General features: G+C 43.5%; 3 protein-coding genes across 3 annotated transcripts in view; 2 read left to right on the top strand and 1 right to left on the bottom strand.

Moving 5' to 3' along the window:
* Window positions 1-4107: 4107 nt before the first annotated feature.
* On the top strand, window positions 4108-10188 carry slc3a1 (solute carrier family 3 member 1). Its single transcript, XM_034607813.1, has 10 exons — window positions 4108-4575; window positions 5164-5343; window positions 5454-5599; window positions 5715-5840; window positions 6223-6342; window positions 8282-8406; window positions 8661-8862; window positions 8963-9145; window positions 9402-9527; window positions 9642-10188. The coding sequence occupies exons 1-10, from the start codon at window positions 4179-4181 to the stop codon at window positions 10071-10073; spliced, it is 2037 nt and encodes a 678-aa protein (XP_034463704.1). The 5' UTR covers window positions 4108-4178; the 3' UTR covers window positions 10074-10188.
* prepl (prolyl endopeptidase like) lies at window positions 9248-17375 on the bottom strand. Its single transcript, XM_034607812.1, has 15 exons — window positions 16956-17375; window positions 15834-15962; window positions 15534-15600; window positions 15231-15411; window positions 15007-15095; window positions 14788-14914; window positions 14427-14643; window positions 14130-14321; window positions 13784-13996; window positions 13361-13536; window positions 13018-13234; window positions 12657-12806; window positions 12077-12203; window positions 10684-10772; window positions 9248-10337 (listed from the first exon to the last, which is right to left on the bottom strand). Exons 1-15 carry the CDS (start codon window positions 17061-17063, stop codon window positions 10263-10265), a joined length of 2157 nt encoding a protein of 718 aa, XP_034463703.1. The 5' UTR covers window positions 17064-17375; the 3' UTR covers window positions 9248-10262.
* Window positions 17376-18520: 1145 nt separating this feature from the next.
* The window catches only part of camkmt (calmodulin-lysine N-methyltransferase), a 98292-nt gene continuing 93741 nt past the window's right edge, over window positions 18521-23071 (top strand). The window contains exons 1-3 of the mRNA XM_034607811.1: window positions 18521-18877; window positions 20447-20625; window positions 20989-21053. Of these exons, the coding sequence (XP_034463702.1) occupies window positions 18716-18877; window positions 20447-20625; window positions 20989-21053 (406 nt within the window). The 5' untranslated portion in view covers window positions 18521-18715. The remainder of the gene's footprint in view (window positions 18878-20446; window positions 20626-20988; window positions 21054-23071) is intronic.

Here is a 23071-nt window from a genome sequence, read left to right as displayed (position 1 = left end):
GTGTGTGTGTGTGTGTGTGTGTGTGTGTGTGTGTGTGTGTGTGTGTGTGTGTGTGTGTGTGTGTGTGTGTGTGTGTGTGTGTGTGTGTGTGTGTGTGTGTGTGTGTGTGAACATAGAGTCCAAGTTGCACACACAGAGTTCCCACGCAGCAGTGTTCCAAAGACAGGGTTCGGGGTAAAGGGATTCCAGCCTCACCCTTTTCTTCCCCCTCTCTCAACATCCTGTATCTACATAGAGTCCTGCTTGTGCTACAACTTGTCTTTTCTATCTCTCCTGTGTTTTAAAAAATTGCCTTTTTTGTTTTGATTAGAAAAAACTCCATCAAGGATCTTTTTTTGTAATGTTTTTTTGGTGTGTGTATATATAGTTTTTCAAAGTACTGTGGCTGTGGTCCAACTACAGATAGATAAGGAAACGCCATGGGGGGGGGGGGAGCTTAAAGTCGAACTTGTGCACCAGAGTGGGAGCGAGAAGAAGGTTTCTGGTGTTTCACTGTATGAAGTAAACAAGAGACTATAGGACAGAATGGGCCGTACACCCGTAGCTGTGATCGCACTGTCAATGAAATTGCTCTCCTTTTAAGTTTCCTTCATAGACGTCGCCTCAAAGGCCGATGATGGTTGCTGGGAAAAACCCTGGTTTGACTTTGGATTGACCAGCAGTCCGTTTCATTTCTGTCGATCTAAGCACTAAATGAAAAGAAATCACTGAAACCTCCGAAATATTGTCAGAAATAAACTTTTCTTTTCAGTATTTTGTGGAAGCAAATGTGTTGCAGAGACAACACGGATACACTTTGAGTGTGTATTCTCTCCTGTAGGTGAATTTAAAATAGGATTATAAGTATACACACAATTGTAATATACACTTTTTGTTCCTCAATCATTCAATGGCAAATTCATTGTGCTTTTTGAAGTGGCAGTATTGAAAGAGAATAGGCCGTAAAGAGTTTGCTGGGTGGTTAATGTTCTTGTGGTACACTTGCTCTCGGTGCCATATGACAAATAGGTACTTGAATGTGTTGTTCATTTTGCAGTTGCGCTGTTTTAATGGGATGATTGATTTTATTTTTTCTTTGTTTGTGGTGGAGGGAGTGGGAGGGGTGGGATCTCTTTAGTTGTGCATGTTTTGTGATTGAGGGGAGGAGTGTATTTTGTGTGTTAGTGGGCGGGTGGGGACAATGCGGGGATGTTCAGTGTGGTGGAGCACAATGTTGGAGAGGAAAGGTGACGGTGAAAGTACAAGCTAGAGAAAAATGGAACCAAAAGCAGCAGGTTTCTCTATTGAATTAGACTGAAATCCAGCCGACCCATTCAAAACTGTTAATATTTCAATGCATCTAATTTTACCACTGAGTGTTGGGGCCACTCAAAGGGAAAAAAATATATATTTCAGAAACAAAGACCCAAATTACAAGAATAATGTGCTATGTGTCGTTAATAGAAGAATATCTGAAGATCAGCCTGTCACAAATAACATAATACTTTTGGCACATCAGCATCAAATTATAATCAATCTAGACTTCGAAAAGATTGTGCAAAAAAGTCTATTCCGACTTCAATTACAACTTTATTCTCATATTATGACTTTATTCTCAGTTGTGAAGAAACTGGTGATTTGCTGACTTTAGTATCTTAATAATATGAGTTTCTTTTCAATCACTACTTCATTCTCGTAAAATTACGGCTTTATTCTCGCAATAGAGACAAAACTCCTAATATTCTGACTTAATTCTGCAGTATTACAAGTTTCTTCTCAATTATGACTTAATTCTCATAATGTTATGGCTCTATCCTTGTAATATTATTACTTTTTCCTTGTAATATTACAATTTATTGCAATATTATAACTTCAGTCCTGTTATAATATGACTTATGTCTTTCTTTCTTCTCAATTACAACCTAATTTTCAAATAAATTTTCCCTTTACATGGCCCTAACCCTCGTGTGATTTAATATTGTCTTTAAAACTAAATTAACTTTCCAGTCTAGATGCTCTTGATTTCACAACCCGTATCTCCTGACTTTAACATTGTGTTAAGTTTTCACCACACTGAGCACAGCCCCCACTTTAGGTTTATGTTTAAGCTGTATCAGACACTGGGCTATAGGAGAGGAGAGGAGTGAAGGAGGGAGAAACATTTTTATTTTTCTGAATGTAATTTTTCATTATTCACACTGATCCCACTGCAGGGACTGAACACAAGCAGCATCGCAGCATCATGTTCTCTCCTCGTCGTCATTTCAAGTCAGAACAAGGTCTCTTCTGTTCCAGAAAAACAAAAAGAGAGTAAACAAACAAAAAAACAACTTAATATTTTGTTCTACAAACACAACAATGATCAAGACTCAGACGGGAGAACTTCTCAGTTTTTTCAGGGGAGACTTTGGAGGTTTGGTGAATGATTTGCTTTGATTCAGGATATTTAGAGTAAAGTTTTACGAAGCACAAGCTGGGCTGATGTGATGAGAGCCACGGAAGGGAGGATTTCTAATCTGCTACGAAACGACAAAACGACATAAGGCAGACGTGACATCACATGACATTCCTCAGGTGGATTTAGTTTCTTTTAGGATGAAGATGAACCTATAGTCCTCCTCGCCACCTCCTTCTGTTGTCTCTGGTCACTCTTTATACTCACACTGTCAGAGGTGATTGAAACGTATGATGGCTATGATGATTTCCACACTCGTTTTATTTATTCCAATGCTTTCTAGCTCTTATGAATATGCTGTATTCTGGAGACAGAATGAGATAAGTGATGATCGGCTGGCGTGTGATTGAGAGTGATGTATGACCCACTCACCTTCACCTTTGACCTTTGATAAGATTTAAAACAAGGTGAGGTTTACGAGACACCCGGGGCATTCACCATCCCTTCTTCCTGTATTAATTTCCCAGTATGCTATTGTGATGTTACAGACCATACAGTAAACATAAATGTCAATAAAGATGGATTTAACTTTAAACTGTTTTTCAGCCTGTGTCTTTTTTCTTACCAGTCACGGTTCAGTACAACACAACTGAATCCTTTCTTGTGTCCTGTGACAGTTTGCTCGGGGAAAATGTTCAGCAGTACATTGTTTTGTGCCAAGTTAAACAAAAGTGCCTTTAAAGAAGAATTAATCACAATGCAACTTGGGGAAATAAGCACAAGTCTGTCAACAGGTTGTTTTAAATCAGTTTGGAGTCTTAAATCAGAACTTTGTGAGGTTTTGAACCTATGTCTCACTGAGAATGTTTGGATTTGCAGTATTTATCACTATATTTAGATTTGAGAATTATTTGTTTAATAGTTGAAACTTGTTTAACCTATTGTCACTACACAGTCACAATAGCTACAGTTTAAAAGTTACATAGACTTTTCTTAGAAAATATTCAATGAGCTTAAATAACTATATATCTATATTTAAATAATTTACATTTTACACCGGAAGCGGGTCCTCTCTATGGCTGCCATGTTTTTTTACAGTAGCCCAGACTGGACAAACTAAACACCTTTTGGGTTTTTATTACAACTTTCACAGGTTCTCCTTGTTTGGAAGTGGAGGGGGAGGTGAGGGGTATTCAGCTGCAACGTGCAACTTCGCCACTAGATGTCACTAAATTCTACACACTGAACCTTTAAAAAGTACTTTTACAATAACATGTCAACAGTTGTAAAAGCTCCAATTAGCAGTTTGTAAATGGACTTTGGTCCAGTTGTCCTGCAAAGCCTTTTACACAAGATAATTCAATCATGTTATCATGTTTAAGGAGGATTTTCCTCAACCTGGCAACCCAAAACTATAATAACCCATAAAGTATTGAGAGCAAGTTATGTAACATTATGTATATTCTGTTTATTTTTCAAATACATTTTGATACACTGCAGCTTATACATACTACAGACAGAAGTAAAAGACATGAACACTGGTTCCACCTCTGAACCCAAAAAATGTTAATCTCTAACCATTCAACTCTCCTCTTTCCCACATTCCACAGGCGGAACTGATCTGTGAGTGAGTGAGAGAGAGAGAGAGAGAGAGAGAGAGAGAGAGAGAGAGAGGGAGGGAGGTGTGTGTGTACTATGACCTTCTCAGAGCACTTAGATTACTTGATGTGACTCTGACTCTCTCAGTCTGAGGTGAAGTGGATCTAAACCAGCACAGGATTTGTTCCTTTCTTAAATAAAGGAGATGAGTTCTAAGAAGCAGAGCACCGGTATGGTGCTGGTGAACTACACCAGAGACCCTGACCTCCAGGATGTGGACGGTGTTCTCCCGGAGGACAAGCAGCAGGACTCCACCTCGGTGAAGCTGGACCCGGCTGTGGAGGAGTACACGCAGCTGAAGCCTTACGCCGGGATGCCCAAGGAGGTGCTGCTGCTGTACTCCTCCCAGGCCCGGTACCGGGTGCCCCGGGAGGTCCTGTTCTGGCTGATCGTGGCCTGCACCCTGGCCCTGGTGGCTCTCACCATCACGGTGATCGCTCTGTCTCCACGGTGCCTGAGCTGGTGGCAGGTGTCCCCGGTGTACCAGGTGTACCCCCGCTCCTTCAGGGACTCAGACGGTGATGGTGTGGGAGACCTCAAAGGTAAAACGCCCCTGACCCACAGAGAACACTGTGGAGGGCTGAGGGTTGTTGGTAAACACTGTACTGCCAGTGCAGAGTACAGTACTTGAGTAAATGTACTTCATTACTTTACACTACCTGGCATAATTACAAATCACGACTTTAATCTACTTGTAATCTATTATATTTCAAATTTCAGAGGGAAATACTTTGCATTAACATGTTATCGATTAAAGCTAAAGAGGTGGATATTTCAAGTCGATTTTGTTTACTCCGATGAAGAGTCAGTACATTTACTTAAATTATCAGATATATTTTTATTTTATTTGAGAAATTCTATTTTAAGCTACTTCATAGTTTACAAAGGTTTGAATGCAAATATTCTACAATTCATTCCACTACTTTTATTTTAATGCTTCTGTTACTTCAGTTATGGTTAGCAGCATAATTTAAAAAACACTTTAATTTAATTAAAATACAGCCACACCAAACACCAACTGTTTTTAAATATATCCACGTGAACTCTTCTGTCGAGTATTAGCAGGTGCTCTCTGAAGTTGTGGTATTTTCATCCTCCTAACTATCACCAGGGTGTCTCTGCTCCGACAGGAATTCAGGAGCAGCTGGATCACTTCGAGTTCCTGAACATCAAGTCGGTTTGGATCAGTCCCTTCTACCGCTCCCCCATGAAAGACTTTGGCTATGACGTGGAGGATTTCCGAGCCATTGACCCCCTCTTTGGAACCATGCAGGACTTTGAGGAGCTGCTGGCTGAAATGCACAACAAAGGTGTGGAGCTGGAGGTGGTCACGATGGACCGCTACACGTCTCCTTTCAGGGGTAACATGGTTGGTTTGAAGAGAATACCTTTGACTCTTTTCTCTCTCTGCTTCCACCAGGTCTGAAGCTGATCATGGATTTCATTCCCAATCACACCAGTGACAAACACCGCTGGTTTAACTTGAGCCGGACGAGAGATCCTCACTACGAGGATTATTACGTCTGGACCGACTGCAACGAGACATCACCGAGACCTAATAACTGGGTCGGTATCTGCGGATCAACACCTTTTCACAGGAGTTTGTGGAGGAGTGGAGAAAGTTTTCACGTGTGTGTAGTTTCTTAACGACAACAATTCTCCATCCTGCTGTTTCTCTCAGGTGAGTGTGTTCGGGAATTCGTCGTGGACTTACGATGACGTCCGAGGACAATGTTACCTGCACCAGTTCCTCAAGGAGCAACCAGACCTGAACTTCAGAAACACAGATGTCCGCCAGGAGATCATCGTAAGATTACATCAACACACACACACACTCTCACACGCACGCACACACACACACACACACACACACGCGCACGCACGCACGCACGCACACACGGCTACTGACTCCCCTCTTTGTTTATCTGTGGTCATTAAAATCTCTGTTGTCTCCTCCACTGTGCACCAATCACTGCTGTATTCACACATCAGGTTTAATCTGTGTTTTGTTAGGTAACAGATTACTCATTAACCCCCCCCCGCCCTGTTAACCCCTGGGTGTTTTCAACTAATGCTACACGGCAAATTACACAGTAATTTATTGTGTAAAGGATCTTTTTGATAGGAGAATGAGTTTTACTGTGGACACACTGTATTTTAATGGATCTATATTTGTTGTTTTATCTCAGGATATTATTCGTTTCTGGTTGGGGAAAGGAGTGGACGGGTTCCGGATGGACGCAGTGAAGCACATCCTGGAGGCCGCGCACCTGAGGGATGAGCCACAGGTGGACCCAGAGAAACCGCCTGTAAGTGTTGCCTCTTCAGTTTAGTTCAATCACCGTCGTTTGTCTCCAACGTGCCCTGGTCGAGCAGCTCTCTCTCCTCACGTTCACCCGACATGGTGTCTGTGATCTGCCAGTTGAAATGGATCCATCTCGAATGGCAGAGCAGGTGTAACTCAGCTCCCAAACACATTTAACCTCTTGTAAGGCGGAGCTGCAGTTTAACGAACAGTCCGCCTAGGATCATCACCTGACAGCTCCGCTTTCTCCGAGCTCAGTGGGTCAAGGTTCGGCTTAGTTAGCCCTCTCTGCTGCGACGTTCAGTTACATGGTTATGTTATGATTTTACTTTATTGAATTATATAAAAGGTGACATGTCAGAGTCCAGATTTTTATCAGTGTGAGGGATAGAAGCAGCACTGTGGGCAGAGGCGTCTCCAGTGGAGCCGGAGGAACAGACTGTTGAGTGGGAGAACTCGCACTGTGCACCACGTTATCATTCATCATCATCATCTCTGGCTTAAACACAAGGTCATCTGGTGCTCCTCCGGACAAAATACCATTCTCTGAATTCAAAGGAGTTCACGACCCTTTCAGAGTTAAGCTGGCTGAGGGGTTTTGTTCACCGGGAGAATGAAGTTATTTCTCCCAGAGGAAAGATTAGTAGAAAAGACGCATATTTGGGTGGATTGGTGAGTCACTGGGATTTACTTACTCCTGCAGAATAACACTGAGACCGACCCGCTCACTGTTGACTTAGAGGTGAACTCACTGCTGCAGCACCCACATCCAACACTGCCTTTTCTTTAAAGAATTAAACACACAAAGCTGTGTTTTGCAGCAAGTTGTTCTCAGAGACTCTCGTGCATTTTAACAACACTGCAATATATATAATCACATGTACAATATGGGTTTATTGAGAATGTTACCACAGCCTTTATTATGATTCAGTCACATTCAAGGCCGTATTCATAACTGAGCAACTGTCCGTGTTATCATTATTGCTTCAGTGGTTTACTGCCGACTGAAGCTTTCAATTCACGCCAACATTGTATTTTACAGGCAGTTTGCTAAATGGTTCGTTCACATGGCAGCATGTCACCTCACTGCTGCATCAGTGGTAAAGTGCATGAATAGATTCGTGGCCTGGTCTTTTCAGACTGGAATTAGTGTGTTGTGTTGTGTTTGAGTTTCCCCGACACACAATACACTCACATCGGGTGTTATCGTTTTTACCCTCACATTGGGCTTTAGAGACTGAAGCAGCTCCTTAGTTGGTTCCCTCATAATTATGTCCTCTGCCAATCAAGTTATGTTTTCACTCCTGTCTGGATCTGGATCAGGGGACAGATCCAGGAACGTGTTTTCAATATCTTTAACAACGTGAGATTTATCACCATTTCAAATGTTTTTCCAGGGATTAATTCAGGGATCTTGATGAAAACCTTTTAATTTAGAAGAACTGATATCTATGATACATGAAATTTGGTGCAGCTTGACTGTCGGGCCTTGACGGAGGTATGTGCTCTACTGAGTGATATCCTACTTTATCTTTTCCCATGTTTTATTTCAACTTTATTTTAATAAAACGTAATAAAAGTAATATTTCTTGCACATGACATTACTCCTCGATCACTGAACCCATAAGTCTGTTACCACTTGGCCTCTTCTCTCTGTATCTGGTTTCCACTTATTTTCCAACTACCTGTCCTGTGGCTGCTCCCTGAGTTCAGGCCTAAGAAAGGACAAAGAAATGCATTTACACTCCAGCTCCCACTAACTCCCAGTGGGCTGAGGAAAATACCATTGAGCTCCACTAATGCACTGGAGTTGATGATGTCAGGGAGGAAACTCTACTGTAAATGAAACACTACTTCTCTGCAGAGACTAAATGTAAAACCTGACTGGGAGACCAATAATATTCACATGACTCTCATATTTCTTTATGTTCCTTCCCCTCCAGGAGTCGGTGACTTCAGAGTGGGACCTTTACCACGACTACACCACCAGTCAGCTGGGGCTGCACGACCTCATGAGGGACTGGAGGGCAGAGATGGACGTTTACAGCCGTGAGCCTGGCAGATACAGGTATGTGAAGAATACAGTAATATTTAGGTAATAACTGATAATGTTACCTTCTTTATTCTCTATTACACACGAGGACAACAACATAAACGTCTCCTGACTCGTCAGTGCTCGTTTTTTGTGATGTTTTGTGTCCTTTTATTATCGTATGTGGTCAGTAAATCTATTTAATAAAAGGTAATACGTTTAAATAGATGAGTTTCCATGTTTGGCTGTGGGTCAGTTTGAATGTTATCATGCGTTCTTGCTGCCTCCAGGTTCATGGTGACAGAGTCATACGATTACCACGAGGTGGACAAGACCATGATGTACTACGGCACGTCGCTGGTGAAAGAAAGTGATTTCCCCTTCAACTTCTACCTGCTGGACCTGCCTCACAACACCAGCGGCTTGTGGGTTCAACAACTGGTCCAGCTCTGGATGACCAACATGCCCACTGGACGATGGGCCAACTGGGTGGTGAGTCGCCATTTATCTATTTTGTTCTTTGGCATCTTTAAATTATCCCTCACTTGTTTCACCTTTTCCTTTGTACCTCTCTAACTCCCTCTGTTTCCAGGTGGGAAACCATGACAAGCCTCGAATTGCCACCAGCGCTGGTCAGACGTACATTCGTGTCATCAACATGCTGCTGCTGACCCTCCCCGGCACCCCCACCACCTACTACGGGGAGGAGATCGGCATGGAGAACATTAATGTCACGGACAGTGAGATACAAGATCCCGCTGGCAAATACAATACCGTCAGTACTCTGCACACACTAACAAGCGTTTTCAGACGATGCATTAGACACTGTAGCATCATTTGCTGCACAATAATAACAACGACACAACAGGACAAGATGTGTGTCAACATGAAAATAGACAAACATTTATTAAGGCAGGATTTATTTCCAGTTTGTTGCATTTTGACCAGAGTGGAATGGAAACTGTACATACATGTGTATAGGTTGAAGTGTCTGTGCTCTTTCCAAGTCAAACTGCACGTTGTCCCTGCAGAGCGCCAGTCGGGACCCTCAGCGATCCCCCATGCAGTGGAGTGGTAACGTGAACGCAGGCTTCAACAACAGAACCAACATCACCTGGTTGCCTGTTCACCCGGATTACACCAGCGTGAACGTGGAGGTACAGAGATCTTTTAGTTCTGTTCAACTTGGGAGGAACATCTGGCCAGAGGCTGCTTGTGTTTCTTACTTGAAAATCAAGTGACCCCCCCTCCTGCCACTCTCTCTCCCCTAGGTCCAGAAAACAGATGGACGCTCCGTTCTGTCGCAGTACCGTTTCCTGAACACCCTGCGTCAGTCGGAGCTGCCGCTTCACCGCGGGTGGTTCTGCTACATCCACGCTGACGCCAACGTCTTCTCATACCTCAGAGAGCTCGACGGGCTACACCGAGCTTTCCTCATGGTCCTTAACTTTGGCAAAGAATCTGCCGTCACAGACCTCTCGTCTATTGGGGAGCTGCCGGACCAGCTGACGGTGCTAATGAGCACAAACGGTGTCAGCGATGGCAAAGTGTTTCAGAAGTCTCGTATCCAGACGGAGGCAGGGGAGGGTTTGGTGATTCAGTTCTCCGCACCCACTCGGTTTAATCCCAACCATCCCAAACAGTGCTACGTCTCAGAGAAGGCCTGTTATTTAGGAGCCATGGACATACTTTATAAATGCTAACATGAATGGACACTGGTATTCAGTTATTACAGTTTCACGGTAGAAATCAAGATGTTTCTTTGGTGTCTCCTCTGTAAGGGATGTATGTCAGAGAATTAAAAGGAACCGCAACAGATACAGTCACCATCATCTTTGTCTTTTCTTCCACTCAAAAAGTTCATGTTGATTCCCGACCGCCTCTCGAAAGCCTCACAATTTCTTCCTCTTGCGTCGCGGTGGCTCGAGGCCCAGCTCTTTGTATAGAAATGCTAGATTGAGGGCTTCCTGTGTTGGGGAGAGAAGAGAGGTCAGAAAATAAATTAAAAAATAGCTAATTTGCCGTATTACCTCCACAGAGGAGGTTATGTTTTCACTGGTGTTTGTTTGCAGGATTATGCAAAAACAACTGGAGGGATTACCATAACATTTAGTGCAAGGATTTGGTATTGGTCAGGAAAGAACCCATTCAATTTTGGTGTGGATCCAGATCAGGGGGCAGATCCAGCAATTGTTTCCCCACTTTCTTTAACATTGTGATAAAGGGCTTTTTTTTTTACATTTTCATTGATTTCTGAGTGTGTGCAGTTTGGTGCAGATCCAAATCAAATCTGGATCTTGAGAATTTAATTACCTCCTCCAGCATCAGCTCAAAGTCGTCTGGTCCGAGGTGATTTGCTCCGGGCTGGATATTCAGAACGATGTTTGGTGCTGGTTCACATCCTGAGAGAACGATGAGGATCGGGAGCCAAAGGTCAAAGAAAAGATCTCTAATCTTTAAAACTTCCTCCAAGACATTTATCTTCTTATGTCTTTTTTCTCTGCTGCCCTTCTCTCTCTCTCCGTCCGGTTGCCCCAAATCTTATCTCCCTCTCTCACTCCTGACTCTCCTTTCATTCATGCTTGCTCCCATCTGATACTGAGCTCCCTCCTCTCTTGCCTCCCTCATATTATCCCTCCCCCCGTCTCTGTGGTACTGGCTGTTTCACAAGTGCGGTCTTGACCTTGACAGCTCCCAGTCTGTGGCGTCTAATCTCTCGCTCTGATACACTATCTCTTTACCATGCTAATGGGCCTGCCCACCCGCCTGCGTGTGTCTATGCCATCAGCACTTTATCAAAGACTCCGGAGAACAGAGAGACAGATTAGGGAGACATATATACACACACATACACACAGAGCCACTTAAGCTGGCTGGCGTATGTGTGTATGAACAACAGAAAAAGTGAGAGATAATGTGTGCAGAGAGAGAGAGGGGTGTAAAGCGGAGTACCACCAATGTGGTGAAGGCAGATTATGAGTGAGAGGGAGAGAGAGCCTGTCTATAGGGAAATGAGAGCAATTAGCTGACACACATGCTACACTACAAGGTGACCTATGCCACACTTTGGTCATGAACTTAAAACTCTGATAGCACTTTCCCCCCCCAGACAGACAGCTACACATCTGCTGCTGCTGCTGCTGCCTCTCAAGACGTCCACACTGACACGACTACTGGGAGTCGACCCTGAACTATTAAAACCTCTGGGATGCAGAAATTACACCCAAAAGAAAGTGGAACGAGTGGGAATCTATTCTGGAATGCATCCACAGAATGATGCACTCATTGAAGGTGATGGCATCTACAGGATGCACGCGGCAGACGTCGCGGAAGAATACAAAAATCTCAGGATGAAAAAGAGATGTCACACAAGTAGAAGACGGAAATGAAGATGTCAACTTGGCAAGACGACGAGATTCAAGTTATTAGTGACAAAGGCCGACGCCGGTGTTGAAAACAAAAACACGTGATCTCAGCAGTGTTATTTATCCGATACATCCTCCCTCCTGAAACCTGCATCAGCCCTCACCTCAACGTTTTGGAGATATTTCTTTGTTGACATGAACGTGAGAATCTCCTGCTGCATTCTTCATATGTGAAAGTCCGGAGAAAGTCCACTTATTGTGCAAACATTCTTCAGAGCTCATGTCTGAAAACGGCTGATGTGTGAGTGTGTACGTGTGTGTGTGTTTGTGCTTTTATGTACCTGACTTTGGATCCGTGGTGAAGTGAGTGTGGATGACTTTCCTTAGCTGCTCAGTGTATTTCAGGACACCTGCCAAAGGAACCCTGGCATCACTGCTGTAGGCTGTCAGCAGCATTGATGGATAGCACTATCACACACACACACACACACACACACACACACACACACACACACACACACACACACACACACACACACACACACACACAGAAACGGATAAACAAGTTACACAGTGGTCCTCAGTGTCCCCTTAAACAACATTTCTGAGGCTTATGTATATTTCCAGTTTAAATGATCTGTCAGTAAGACACAGCACTAGAGAGCTCCTCAACTTATGTTGGACAGATTTCAGAGAAAGCCTGGAAACCATTCATTGACCCAGTGCTATTCATATTCAGGCTGTGGGCCATGGGAATGTAAAATGGGATTTCAGCATAGTCTGTTCTCCGGTTTTACAGGACACTTTACATTGCAGCGTAGATATAATCAGAGAGTGATTTTCAGAAAGAAGGTAGCAAACTAACAGGCACAAAAAACTACAGCCCCATTTTTTTAACTTCTCAATCTCCCCTCCCCATACCTGAGGAGTGATGTTGTGAAGGGGACAGTAGGAGGAGATGCTGAGTCTGTGTTTGGGGTTTCCTAACGGGTCCCCCCATTCTTCTCTGTCCTCCAAAGTTAGAGGCAGGCTGGGATCCTCCATCGTCCCCAACACATCCAGGAAAGGAGCCTGAAAACAGGAAGAGAGATTTCATTTGGTGAGGCACCATGTTACGATGAATGAGTAGAATCTCTGTATTTCTCTTTTTATTCAGAATATGTATTTAACCCTTACAAACCGATAAATCTCTGGAGGAAGACACTGTCCCCGATGTACTTGTTCTTTGGACATACAATAACGCTAAAAGCTAAACACTCAAAAAACACATTTAACATTTTACCTGCAGGGTGACGGCCCGGATCATATGTGGGTGTCTGTTGCACAGCGCTCCCACTGGCACAGCCCCAGCACTGCAGGCTGTGAGGGCAGTGAGTGAGGGTGAGGAGACTCCTGAGGAGAAGAGGTGTTGGAGACAGGCGTGAAGATCCTCCACTCCTTTCAGCTTCCTCTCCTCACGAGCTTGTCTTTGCCAGGACAGACCCTTCTCTCCTCCACCTCTGAGGAGGGAAAGAACCGGTTCACTTTTACAACAAAGTTTGAGTTTCCACACTAAGTTAGATATGTTCTCCTCAGCAAATAAACTGCTGAGTAAGTTTGAGGCTGCTGCAGTGGGGATAGGTTACCTGATGTGGCAGTAGGCCAGAGCCCAGCCCTGCTCCAGCAGCAGCCTCTTCTCTGGGCAGAAGTCCATGTGCAGATCTCTGCCATAAGCTCCGTAGACATGAGCCAGCAGTGGCGCCTGTCTCAGACCTTCCACAGGTACGGCATGGAAAAGTGTGACTGGCACCAGGGTGCCGTCCTGCAGAGGAGAGGCAGGAGACAGTCTGCAAACTGGGATGATGCCAAGTGTTAAACGATCCCTAGTTTGTAAATGTCATCACTTCCTTTCTGTCAGATGTATGTGTGAAGGTGTTTGAGATGCATGTGCTACTAAACACTTCTGTGGAGTTGCAAAAAGAGCTTTATCAGTGGACACTCGAGTCTTGATACAAAATGTTCACCTCCCTGCAGATACTGTGTCAGTGTGTGTGCATGTGTCTTCTCACTTGGCTGCAGGCCTCTAAATGTGCGGTGGTATAATCATCCTTGTTCTCTCGGACAGATCCATCCTCAGTGACTGACAGAAGGAGCCCGTCCTCTGGGCACAGACAGTAGGGCACCGGTGGGTGGACTGGAGAGGAGATGAGGAGTTCTAACACTTTGCATTGGTCTGCCAAGCCTGGTCTCTTGGTTTCAATGGCGCAAGCCCAGGTAGGGAGCTGGGGAACGAGTGTAGACATATGACAGTATTAGAGATGGGTATAAGGTTATAGGGCAAAATATAATACAAGCAAAATGGAAAACAAGGAAGGAAGTCTGCAAAAAATACAAAGAGCTTTCTGACACACTGACCGGCACAGTGTAGGCTTTCTCAGGGTGAGTCAGCGGGATCACAATCAGGACGAGCTCATTGGTCGGCGTTCTTACAGTCAACACACAGTGGTCTCCAACCACGTCCATGTCTTTGACTGCAGAGCCAGAAGACGGGGCGAACAGTGAGACCCAGGACACCATGGAGGGGTTGGAGAGTGGAGCTTGTACCACCTAGTGAGCAAAGAAGAATAAATCTCCTCACTTGGTAAAACAAAGAGTATATCATTTAAGTCTCAATATTTCAGAATATGTTTTATTCCAACCACTTTCTTTTACCTGATATTCCTGTCCAGGTCCTGTATTAGCCAGTATGATCAGCTTCCTTCTCCAGTGCTCCACGTGGTACAAGAGGTCCGGCTGTCGAGGCTGAACCAGGAGAGGCTCTACGCTGGTTGTTGTGGTATCGACCAGCAGCACCTCTGAACTGGTCCTGCTGTTGCAGTTGATGCTCAGTAACTGTCGGTCTCTGGAAAGGGCAACCTCCACAAACACACTGGGGGGGGGGGGGGGGGGGGGGGGGGGGGGGGGGGGGGGGGGGGGGGGGGGGGGGGGGGGGGGGGGGGGGGGGGGGGTGCAGTGTTTCAGTTACAGACGGTGTAAGGGCTGAGATGGCTTGGATGTAACATCTTACACTTACTCAGGCCGTGTTTCCTCATACACAGACGTTATCCTGCTTCCACCGGAGGTCAGGTCCAGACGAGACACTCTGCTGCAACGCAGGCCCTCAAGAGTCGTGAAGACCAGGATCTCATCTGTGGCCCATTCTGTACCGACGCAGAAAATATACTTTGATTTTAGCCTGTGCACTAACATCGCTTTTCTCAGTTAATTTTAAGTGCAGCAATTTAAAACATACCACAGCTGAAGACTTTGTCCAGTGTTATTAAGATGTGTGAAGGATCCAAAGAAGTGGACGTTTCCCTTTTAAGCTTCACAACCACACATCTGGAAATTCAAAGTACAAATATCTAATCTTTAAATCGCTAACTTAAAAAGTTTAAATTTACACAAGCAAAAAAAAAAACTGTGTTGCCAAATGAAGTGTGTTCTGTAGGTTTAATTCGGTTGTGTTTGATTCACCTCAGCTCCTCTCTATGAGCAGCTCTTAACGTGGCAGCGAGATGCTTCTCCTGTGGGGATAAACGTACTCTCTGGACGATCCACTGAAACGTCCGCTTCCTCTCTCCATTCTTAGGTCCCGTCTCCTCCTCTCCTCCAGAGACGTGTCCTACATTTAGCACCTGCTCCGGCTCCAGATCTCCTACGAGCAGGGAGAGGAAACGGAGTCAGTCACAAAAGTGGGAATGTCACTTAACCTGCAGATGCAGGGTTAGAATTAGGGTGATTAGTGAACACTGTCTCGCTACATTCATGATGTCTTACTCTGCATGTTGTCCATCCTGTAGATGCCATCGCCTTCAATGAAATACACATGATGGTGGCCAGAGACCTGTGGAAAGAGAGATCACAGTGGATTCTAAAAAAAACAAAGTGGAATTTACAATTTAAGATAAATATTTCTGAATGAAAGTCACTTGAATTTTCCAGATCTAGCTCGACTCACACAGAAATTAGGAGTATCTAATGTTATAAGGATGAATGTTGGTGCTTAATATGAGGGACATTATATCATGTGTCTATGCAAAAATACATAAACATATATATCATCATTACAGTTCTTACCACTGAGTGATCAGTTGTGCTGGAGATCCTCCGGTACATCGCCCTCAGTCTCTTGCTGAAATATTTCTGCAGGTCCTTGTACGTCTCAAGTCCAGAGCAGAGATGATCAGCAGGTGAGGTGGAATTTTCCTGAAATAAAACAGCATTTTAAATGAAGGATGCACTTTTTGAAACATCCAACACTGAGGGGCATTGCTGTGTCAATAAAGGTTATTGTCTCCTGTCGCAGAGGATGGACATTGAACTAGGACATTGAACTGTAAAACTTTTTAACAAGTTAGTTAACCAGTGTGTCAGCATTTTTTTTATATCCCTGCAATAAAGTGTGACAGCGCTCCTTCCTCATATTGCAGTATATTTAATGTGATGCTTCTCTTATGTTAGAAATAACCAGAGAACTGAGCAACGGCTTTATGTGCAAATCTAAATTATCATCTCAATGATGACGATGAGATACGATAAGATAAGACAATCCTGTATTAGTCCCACAATGGGGAAGTTTGCAATATTACAACAGCAAGAGTCACAAATAGGCATCAGTAAGTAATAATAAATTTAAGGATAATAAAATATTCTTATAATATAAGAAATATAGAAAAATATGAACGGAATAAAAACTAATATGCACAGTGTAAAAACAAGAACAGTATGTGCAGTGTGAGATACAGTGAATGGGTTGCACCTTGATTCATATTCATTGTTGGTTGAAGTGAAATCAAGTAGAAAACTATAATTCTCCCAAATGTTAATGTGCTGTTACTTTCTATTTCATAAGCGTAAATATAGAAGAACTACAAAATACAGACTTGCCCACAGTCTTTTACATATACTATGATAATGGTGCCCACACTTTTGCATCATATACCACTATATAACTTTATAGTGGAAACATAAAGCCATAAAGTTTGAGCTTTAATAAAACTGTGTACAGGTGTTTATATGTGCAGCTTCTTCCTGTGGTGACTGATCCACATCCGGAGGAAGCACGTGTATCAGGTGTTTTATCTCCACTTTATCTCGTGGCTCCTTTACACCTGTTCAGTGAATAATGGATGACCTCACGCTGTCGGGGTGAAGGTTTATCAGGAGGTGATGTGACTCCAGCTCCTCTCGCTCGCTTACCCGCGTGTGACGTCGCTGCGAGGACAGACGAGTCATCTGTTTACAAACAGGTCGAATCCGAGCAGCGACACGAGCCGAGGAGCCGAGCAGAGACGAGACGGCTGCCATCCCCGGCTAGCAGTTAGCACCAGCTAGCTAAACCAGGGAGGGGGGTAGCTAGTTTGTTTACGTGGGGGTTTAAGAGGCCAACTGTCACCAGGGTGGAATTCACGACGGCAAACACGACCCACGCAACGAGAGAGTCACTGTGTTTCCACCTGTAGTTTCTGGTTGTAACGTTGTTTACGTGACTCTGTGCATCTGTCAGTCAAAGTGAGCGCAGCAGAGAGAAGATCCATAACAAGCACGTGAAGCAGCTGTTGGTGACGTAGCAGGCAGCGACAGACTCAAGCAGTCGAGGTCAGACATGTGGATTCAGAGTCTGATCAGAGGCAGAGGCGATGCTTCAGTCTATTGGGGCCCCAAGCTAAAACTCCCAGGGGGGCCCCCCTCAATTAGCGTTCATCAACATCATGATATGTATGATCTTACACCAACGATGGGTTTAGGAAGCGTAAACTTGTGTTAAATTTCAAATGTTTCCCTTACACGAGTACATTTTTCAAATAAAAACAAAGAACCTTCTAATTTTCTAAATATAAATGTAAAGAACAATTAAAACCAAATAAAAAGAGCCAATGCTCACATAAGCAGACATAAGTTGGCACAATATAAATGTATAAAGCGTTTAATAACTTGAAATAAAAACTACAGACTACAAAGCATTGAACTACAGCCAGGTTCATCACTTGTTTGGGTCCCCTGGAAACATTTTAGGTGATGTTTTCGCTATTTGCAGCACGTTTCTGTATTTGCATGTGTTGTGACTTTTTGCAGCGCATGTGTCGTCAAACTGAAGAAGTTGTTTTTTTCCTTTTTGTGTTTTCCTCATTTGCAGTGCGTTGAGTTCTCAGCCACCGTGGAACCCTACCTCAAAATAAAACTCCTTCTGTAAATTTGTCTGTTTTAGCTGCGATGTACACTCAGCATTTCTGATATTTTATTTGGTTTATTCATTTATTTATCTATTTTCTCTGGTGACGAGTGAACAGACGTAGTGGCTTTACTTTGAGATGTCAGAGAGCCAATGTGTGTGTGTCCTGTTGATGTTATTGTATTCATTTTTATATTCTCGTGGATTTATTTAATCTTGCTTGTGCTTGTTTGTTTGGATGGCAACTGACTTAGCCAAGTAATGTCTTCAAATAAAGTAAATAAATGAATAAAATACACAATATATGTATATATATATTTCTTTAATGCGTAAGTTTATTACATTCATTGACCAAACAAAACAATTTAAATGCAAATACAAAATCTTGAATGAAAAGGAGCAGATTCAAGCAAATAATTCAATACAATTAAAAGTTAAAAGAGCTGCAGGCCAACACAGCTCCTCACTTCCCTCTATTTACATAAAATACATAAACACAGTACATTACAAGTACAGTAAGGAAGTAAATCCCACCACTGTATGTATCTGCACCAGTGGAATCCTGCACCACAGGCTCGACAATCCATTGCTATGCCTTGACGGCCTGAAGTGTACGGAAGTAGCGTGACTCCGTGATCGTCGTGGAGGTAACAGGTGAAAACACTCACACGCATCTGCCTGCGGTGATTCCCCGGCCGGTGAAGCTTTATTCCTTCCTGTCGCCACCGATACGCGTGACAGCCGAGCAGCCGGCGAGTTGATCACCGTGTGGAAGCGGCCAGACACGATGGAGAGGGACAGTACCGGTGCTGCGGAGCAGGAGAAGGAGCCGGCTTCCCCGCGGAGGATGGAGGTAAACGGGGACAGGTGCTCCGCCGACTCCCGCTCCTCCAGGACCGAGAGCTGCGGTGGTGATGTGGCCAAAGCCCGGTGGACCCTGCTCAGACAGGTAGGATCTTCCCAGGAGCGAACACAGCGTGGAATGTGTTTTTAGAGATGATGGAGATTTATATTTCAGTTATTATTCCTCATAACCAGGCGTCAGCAAATGGATTCAACATGTTTTAGTGTAGGAGCAACACAGGTCGCTGTGTTTTGGTTTGTCTGGTACATGATTTTGCATTTGACTAGTTTTATATTTTATACAAATAAAATACACTTGTGAAACTAGTTGTTGTAGCATCCAATTGCTAAAAACAGGTCAGCTGGACTTGGTGTTTCTTTAAAGACTCTTGGATGAGAGAGGAAACATCTTCAAGAAACTCAACCAAGTCCATTGGACCTGTTTGTAGCACTTGGATGTTACAATGACCTGGATGACTGAGAATCTGCACAGACATAGTTGCTGTAATGTTATGAACTTGGAGCTGTGTCCTATTTTCCCTTTACACTGTTACAGCAGCTTATTCTAACACATCACTCCACACACAAATGACTCAAATGTTTGTTTTGTCAATTCTGCCACATGGACGGGAGTGAAATAACGTTTCTCTCAGACCCCCGGTGTAAATATATAAGTAGACGGAACGTACAAGTACGCAAACACAGAAGATATAAGTATGCAGCAGTACTCAAAACATAGCACACAATCAGGGTCAAATCAAAGTACTGTTGTTGTTGTTGTTGTTGTTGTCGTCTTTAAGAACACTGCCCCCTGTTTGTGTTGCAAATCGCTGACTAATAGAATCAGATGTTACCAGGTCATGTTGACTGGGATGTACATGAGATTTGTTTGTACTTCACGTAGTTTGATGCACATGTAAAGATTCAAGCTGTATAAGGGAGACCTTTCGTTTTGGTTTGGGGGGGGGGTTGAATGTTATCAGAGGAGGGCTGTGTCCATCTGTTATTAGCTGTAGTTACCAGTTTTTCTTCCTGTCATTTGTTCTGCCAATTTTTTTCCACAAAGTAGAACTAGGATCTGCTTTGACTTATCATGTAACTCCCAACTTAAACTGATATATAACAATATACAGCGTGTAGACTTTCAGCTTTTTATTTCAAGACGTTTAACAAAGATATCACATCAACCATTTAGGAATTACACCCATTTTTATCCACCCTTAAACTTGCCACAGGCTAGAATCTTCTCTCTCTCTCTCTCATGTGGCCCCAGAAACTCATTACCTACTTGCACAAGAACCTCAAACACACACGAGCAGTAGCTCTTTTCACTTTTTCCCCATAGATGGGCATTAGACAGATGTTACACTTGGCTGAGAGGAAAAGCTCCCAGGAGTGGGTCTAACTCACACTCTGCACTGTTTCCACCTGGCACAGTAATACACTCTATGTGCTTCAGACTCTTCAGTGTGAAGATCAGACCACTTCCATTAGAAATTAAAGATATAACATTTGTTGAACTTCTAAACAGCTGAAATGTAGCAGAGCCAAAACAGGAAAAGTGGTTATTTCTGAATATCCTCCGACCTCATAAGGGGATTTAAACGTTTTGCCCTTTTTGTGGAACTCAAAATTCACGAGCTCCCCTGTATCTCCACTCCTGTACCTCCCTCAGGTGCTGCGTCAGTCGTCGGCCGACAGTCCAGAGGTCAAACAGGCATCTGTTCGCAGGTTCGCCACGTTTAACCTCTTCAGCAGGAAAAGGCCTGTGACACAAGACCCCAGTGATACCTCAGATGACCAGTGGGTGGAGTACAGAAGTGTGTGCTTTCCAGAGTACAGTGCCTTACTCAGGTACACACACACACACTTGTGGACGCACACACAACTCTAGTTTCATGATGGCACAAATACAGTACAACACAACTATATATTATACCACAGCACATCAGACTATTTAGGTAAAAGTCAGTGTTATAAAATGTTTTTTACACATGGCTGACCTCAGATCATGAACTGATTCGTTCATTAATCGTAATCGAGGTAAAGGTTTGGTTTGGTAAAGGCCCAACGTGTCCTCGAGAACCGTAAATACTTTCTCATTAGAACAAAGCCATGAGTCTACAATGGTGATTAATATTATTATTATTATATATAAAGCACTACACACGTTCTTCTCTGCTGCTGTCTAATTGTCTCTATTTGTGTTTCTCTCAGGGATAACCTGGGTCCTCTCAGGGTGAATGAAGTGCTCAACAGTTTCGACAACACTGGGAACGTCTGTGAGTACAAATTTGATCTTCATACTTGAAGTCATTGTATATGTGATGCATCTGTGCGTTTTACCTACACACACACACACACACACACACACACACACACACACACACACACACACACACACACACACACACACACACACACACACACACACACACACACACACACACACACTCATGCTGTTTGCGGTTCCTGTTTGATTGATGGTTTGATGCCGGTGGTTTGATTCTCTCTCTCTGAATGGGAGTGTTTGGCTTGTGTCATGTGCTCATTCCTCCCAACTACCTTCAGACGTCCTTTAGGGTGAAATCCCACTTTAGTCTTCTCATTACTTCAGTGGACAGTGATGAGCGGTTTGGGAGGAAACAAAGCTCCGACAGATCTGCACATGGTCTGTGATACAGAGAGAAGGAGCATCCTCCCAAACACGAGCCTGGATTCTGACCTTCATGTTGTGACGCTCGACTGACTTTAATTCAGTTTTCTCTGTCGTGTTCCGTTGATGCACTTGTAGCTTTGCTTTCACTTCCTGTCCAGCTCATCACAAACCAGCTCCATGCAGTTCAGAGACTGTGCTGCTCCTCTTCATCTTGGGTCATTATTTTACAGTTCGATGAATCTCTGACCAACCAGTCTGTTCTCCTTTGTTACCTGTGCGGTTTTCTAACCATTCAGATAGAGATATACTAGTACCTCCTGCTGTGCAGTACTGTTCCTGTTAATGCACCAGAGTATCAACATCTGTCCTGAGAGATCCCATCACAAGTGGACAACATGGGTCCTGAATATTTCTCCTGTGACCATTTGTGATCAGATCTCACTTCCCTGCTCTATATGCAAATTAACACGTACATCCTTTCTGTTGGTTAAAACCAAATGATGTGGTTTTTACACAGCCTGAGATAACAGAGTATCTAATGTCACTGTGTGTGTGTGTGTGTGTGTGTGTGTGTATGTGTATGTGTATGTGTGTGTGTGTGTGTGTGTGTGTGTGTGTGTGTGTGTGTTTGTGTGTTTGTCTGTGTCTGTGTCTGTGTGTGTGTGTGTGTCTGTGGATCGGCACACACGTACAATGTACACATTTCTTTGTCCCTGAAAAGGCCAAGTGTACTACTTTCCTTTGTACCGGTGGTGTAGGCTACATTATGTCAGTTACAAGATATATATATAGATTTAAGTACTTAATAGCATGTAAAATAATTGTCAGTGCATGTGCATTTCTTGTTTTACTAACCCTAACCCATATTTTGGTTAGTCACTGATTAGTGACAATAAAATACAACTTTATTGTCCACCTCAGAGGGAATTTGTCTTTCACTGCACCTCATGAAATATTGCAGAATCAAGACAAGGATCATTAGAAACAGCTGCAGCAAATGTGCTGATGCAGAAAATACAAATATGGGTGTGATAATAATAATAGTAATAATAATAAAGTGTTTTTCTAAAGCACTTTTCAAAGCCAGAGTTACAAGTTGCAGCACAAAATATAATATGAGTGCAAAGATAGCAAATGATAGAAAAGCCATCATACTTAAAAGGGCAATAAAACAAAACAGATAAAAGATGCTGCTCCATAGACGTTATAATCGGATAAAAAAATGTATTCATTAATTCTGAACCTGTTTGCGTAAAGATCCGTCTTCACAGGCACGTGATGACGAACATGGTGTGTTAGTGTTAACCAGCCAGATGGCTCCTCAGGAGTCAGTGTCAGAGGTGAAGACCATGTCTAGAGGCTACTTCACTGCACACTGGGATCAGACGATATAAGTCACGACAGAGCTGCTAGAACGGATGATCCCTTTTCTCTACAAGGAGACAATAGGATCAATACTTTTTTCTTTAGCGAGCTACAGAAGAGGTCATCGTCCTTGTACGACTCTGGCAGCTCCCGCTGGGCTCTTTGTATTTCACAGATTTTTGATTCTCTCCGTTCTTCTGTCTTTCTCTTCAGTTTTTCCTCAGTAACTAGTATAAACACACCTGCCCCAGTTTCTCCTCCCTCATTTCTGGCTGT

This window comes from Hippoglossus hippoglossus, chromosome 15 (assembly GCF_009819705.1).
Source record: "Hippoglossus hippoglossus isolate fHipHip1 chromosome 15, fHipHip1.pri, whole genome shotgun sequence".
In the NCBI taxonomy this organism is placed as follows: Eukaryota; Metazoa; Chordata; class Actinopteri; order Pleuronectiformes; family Pleuronectidae; genus Hippoglossus; species Hippoglossus hippoglossus.
This window is presented reverse-complemented; position numbering and strand designations above follow the sequence as displayed.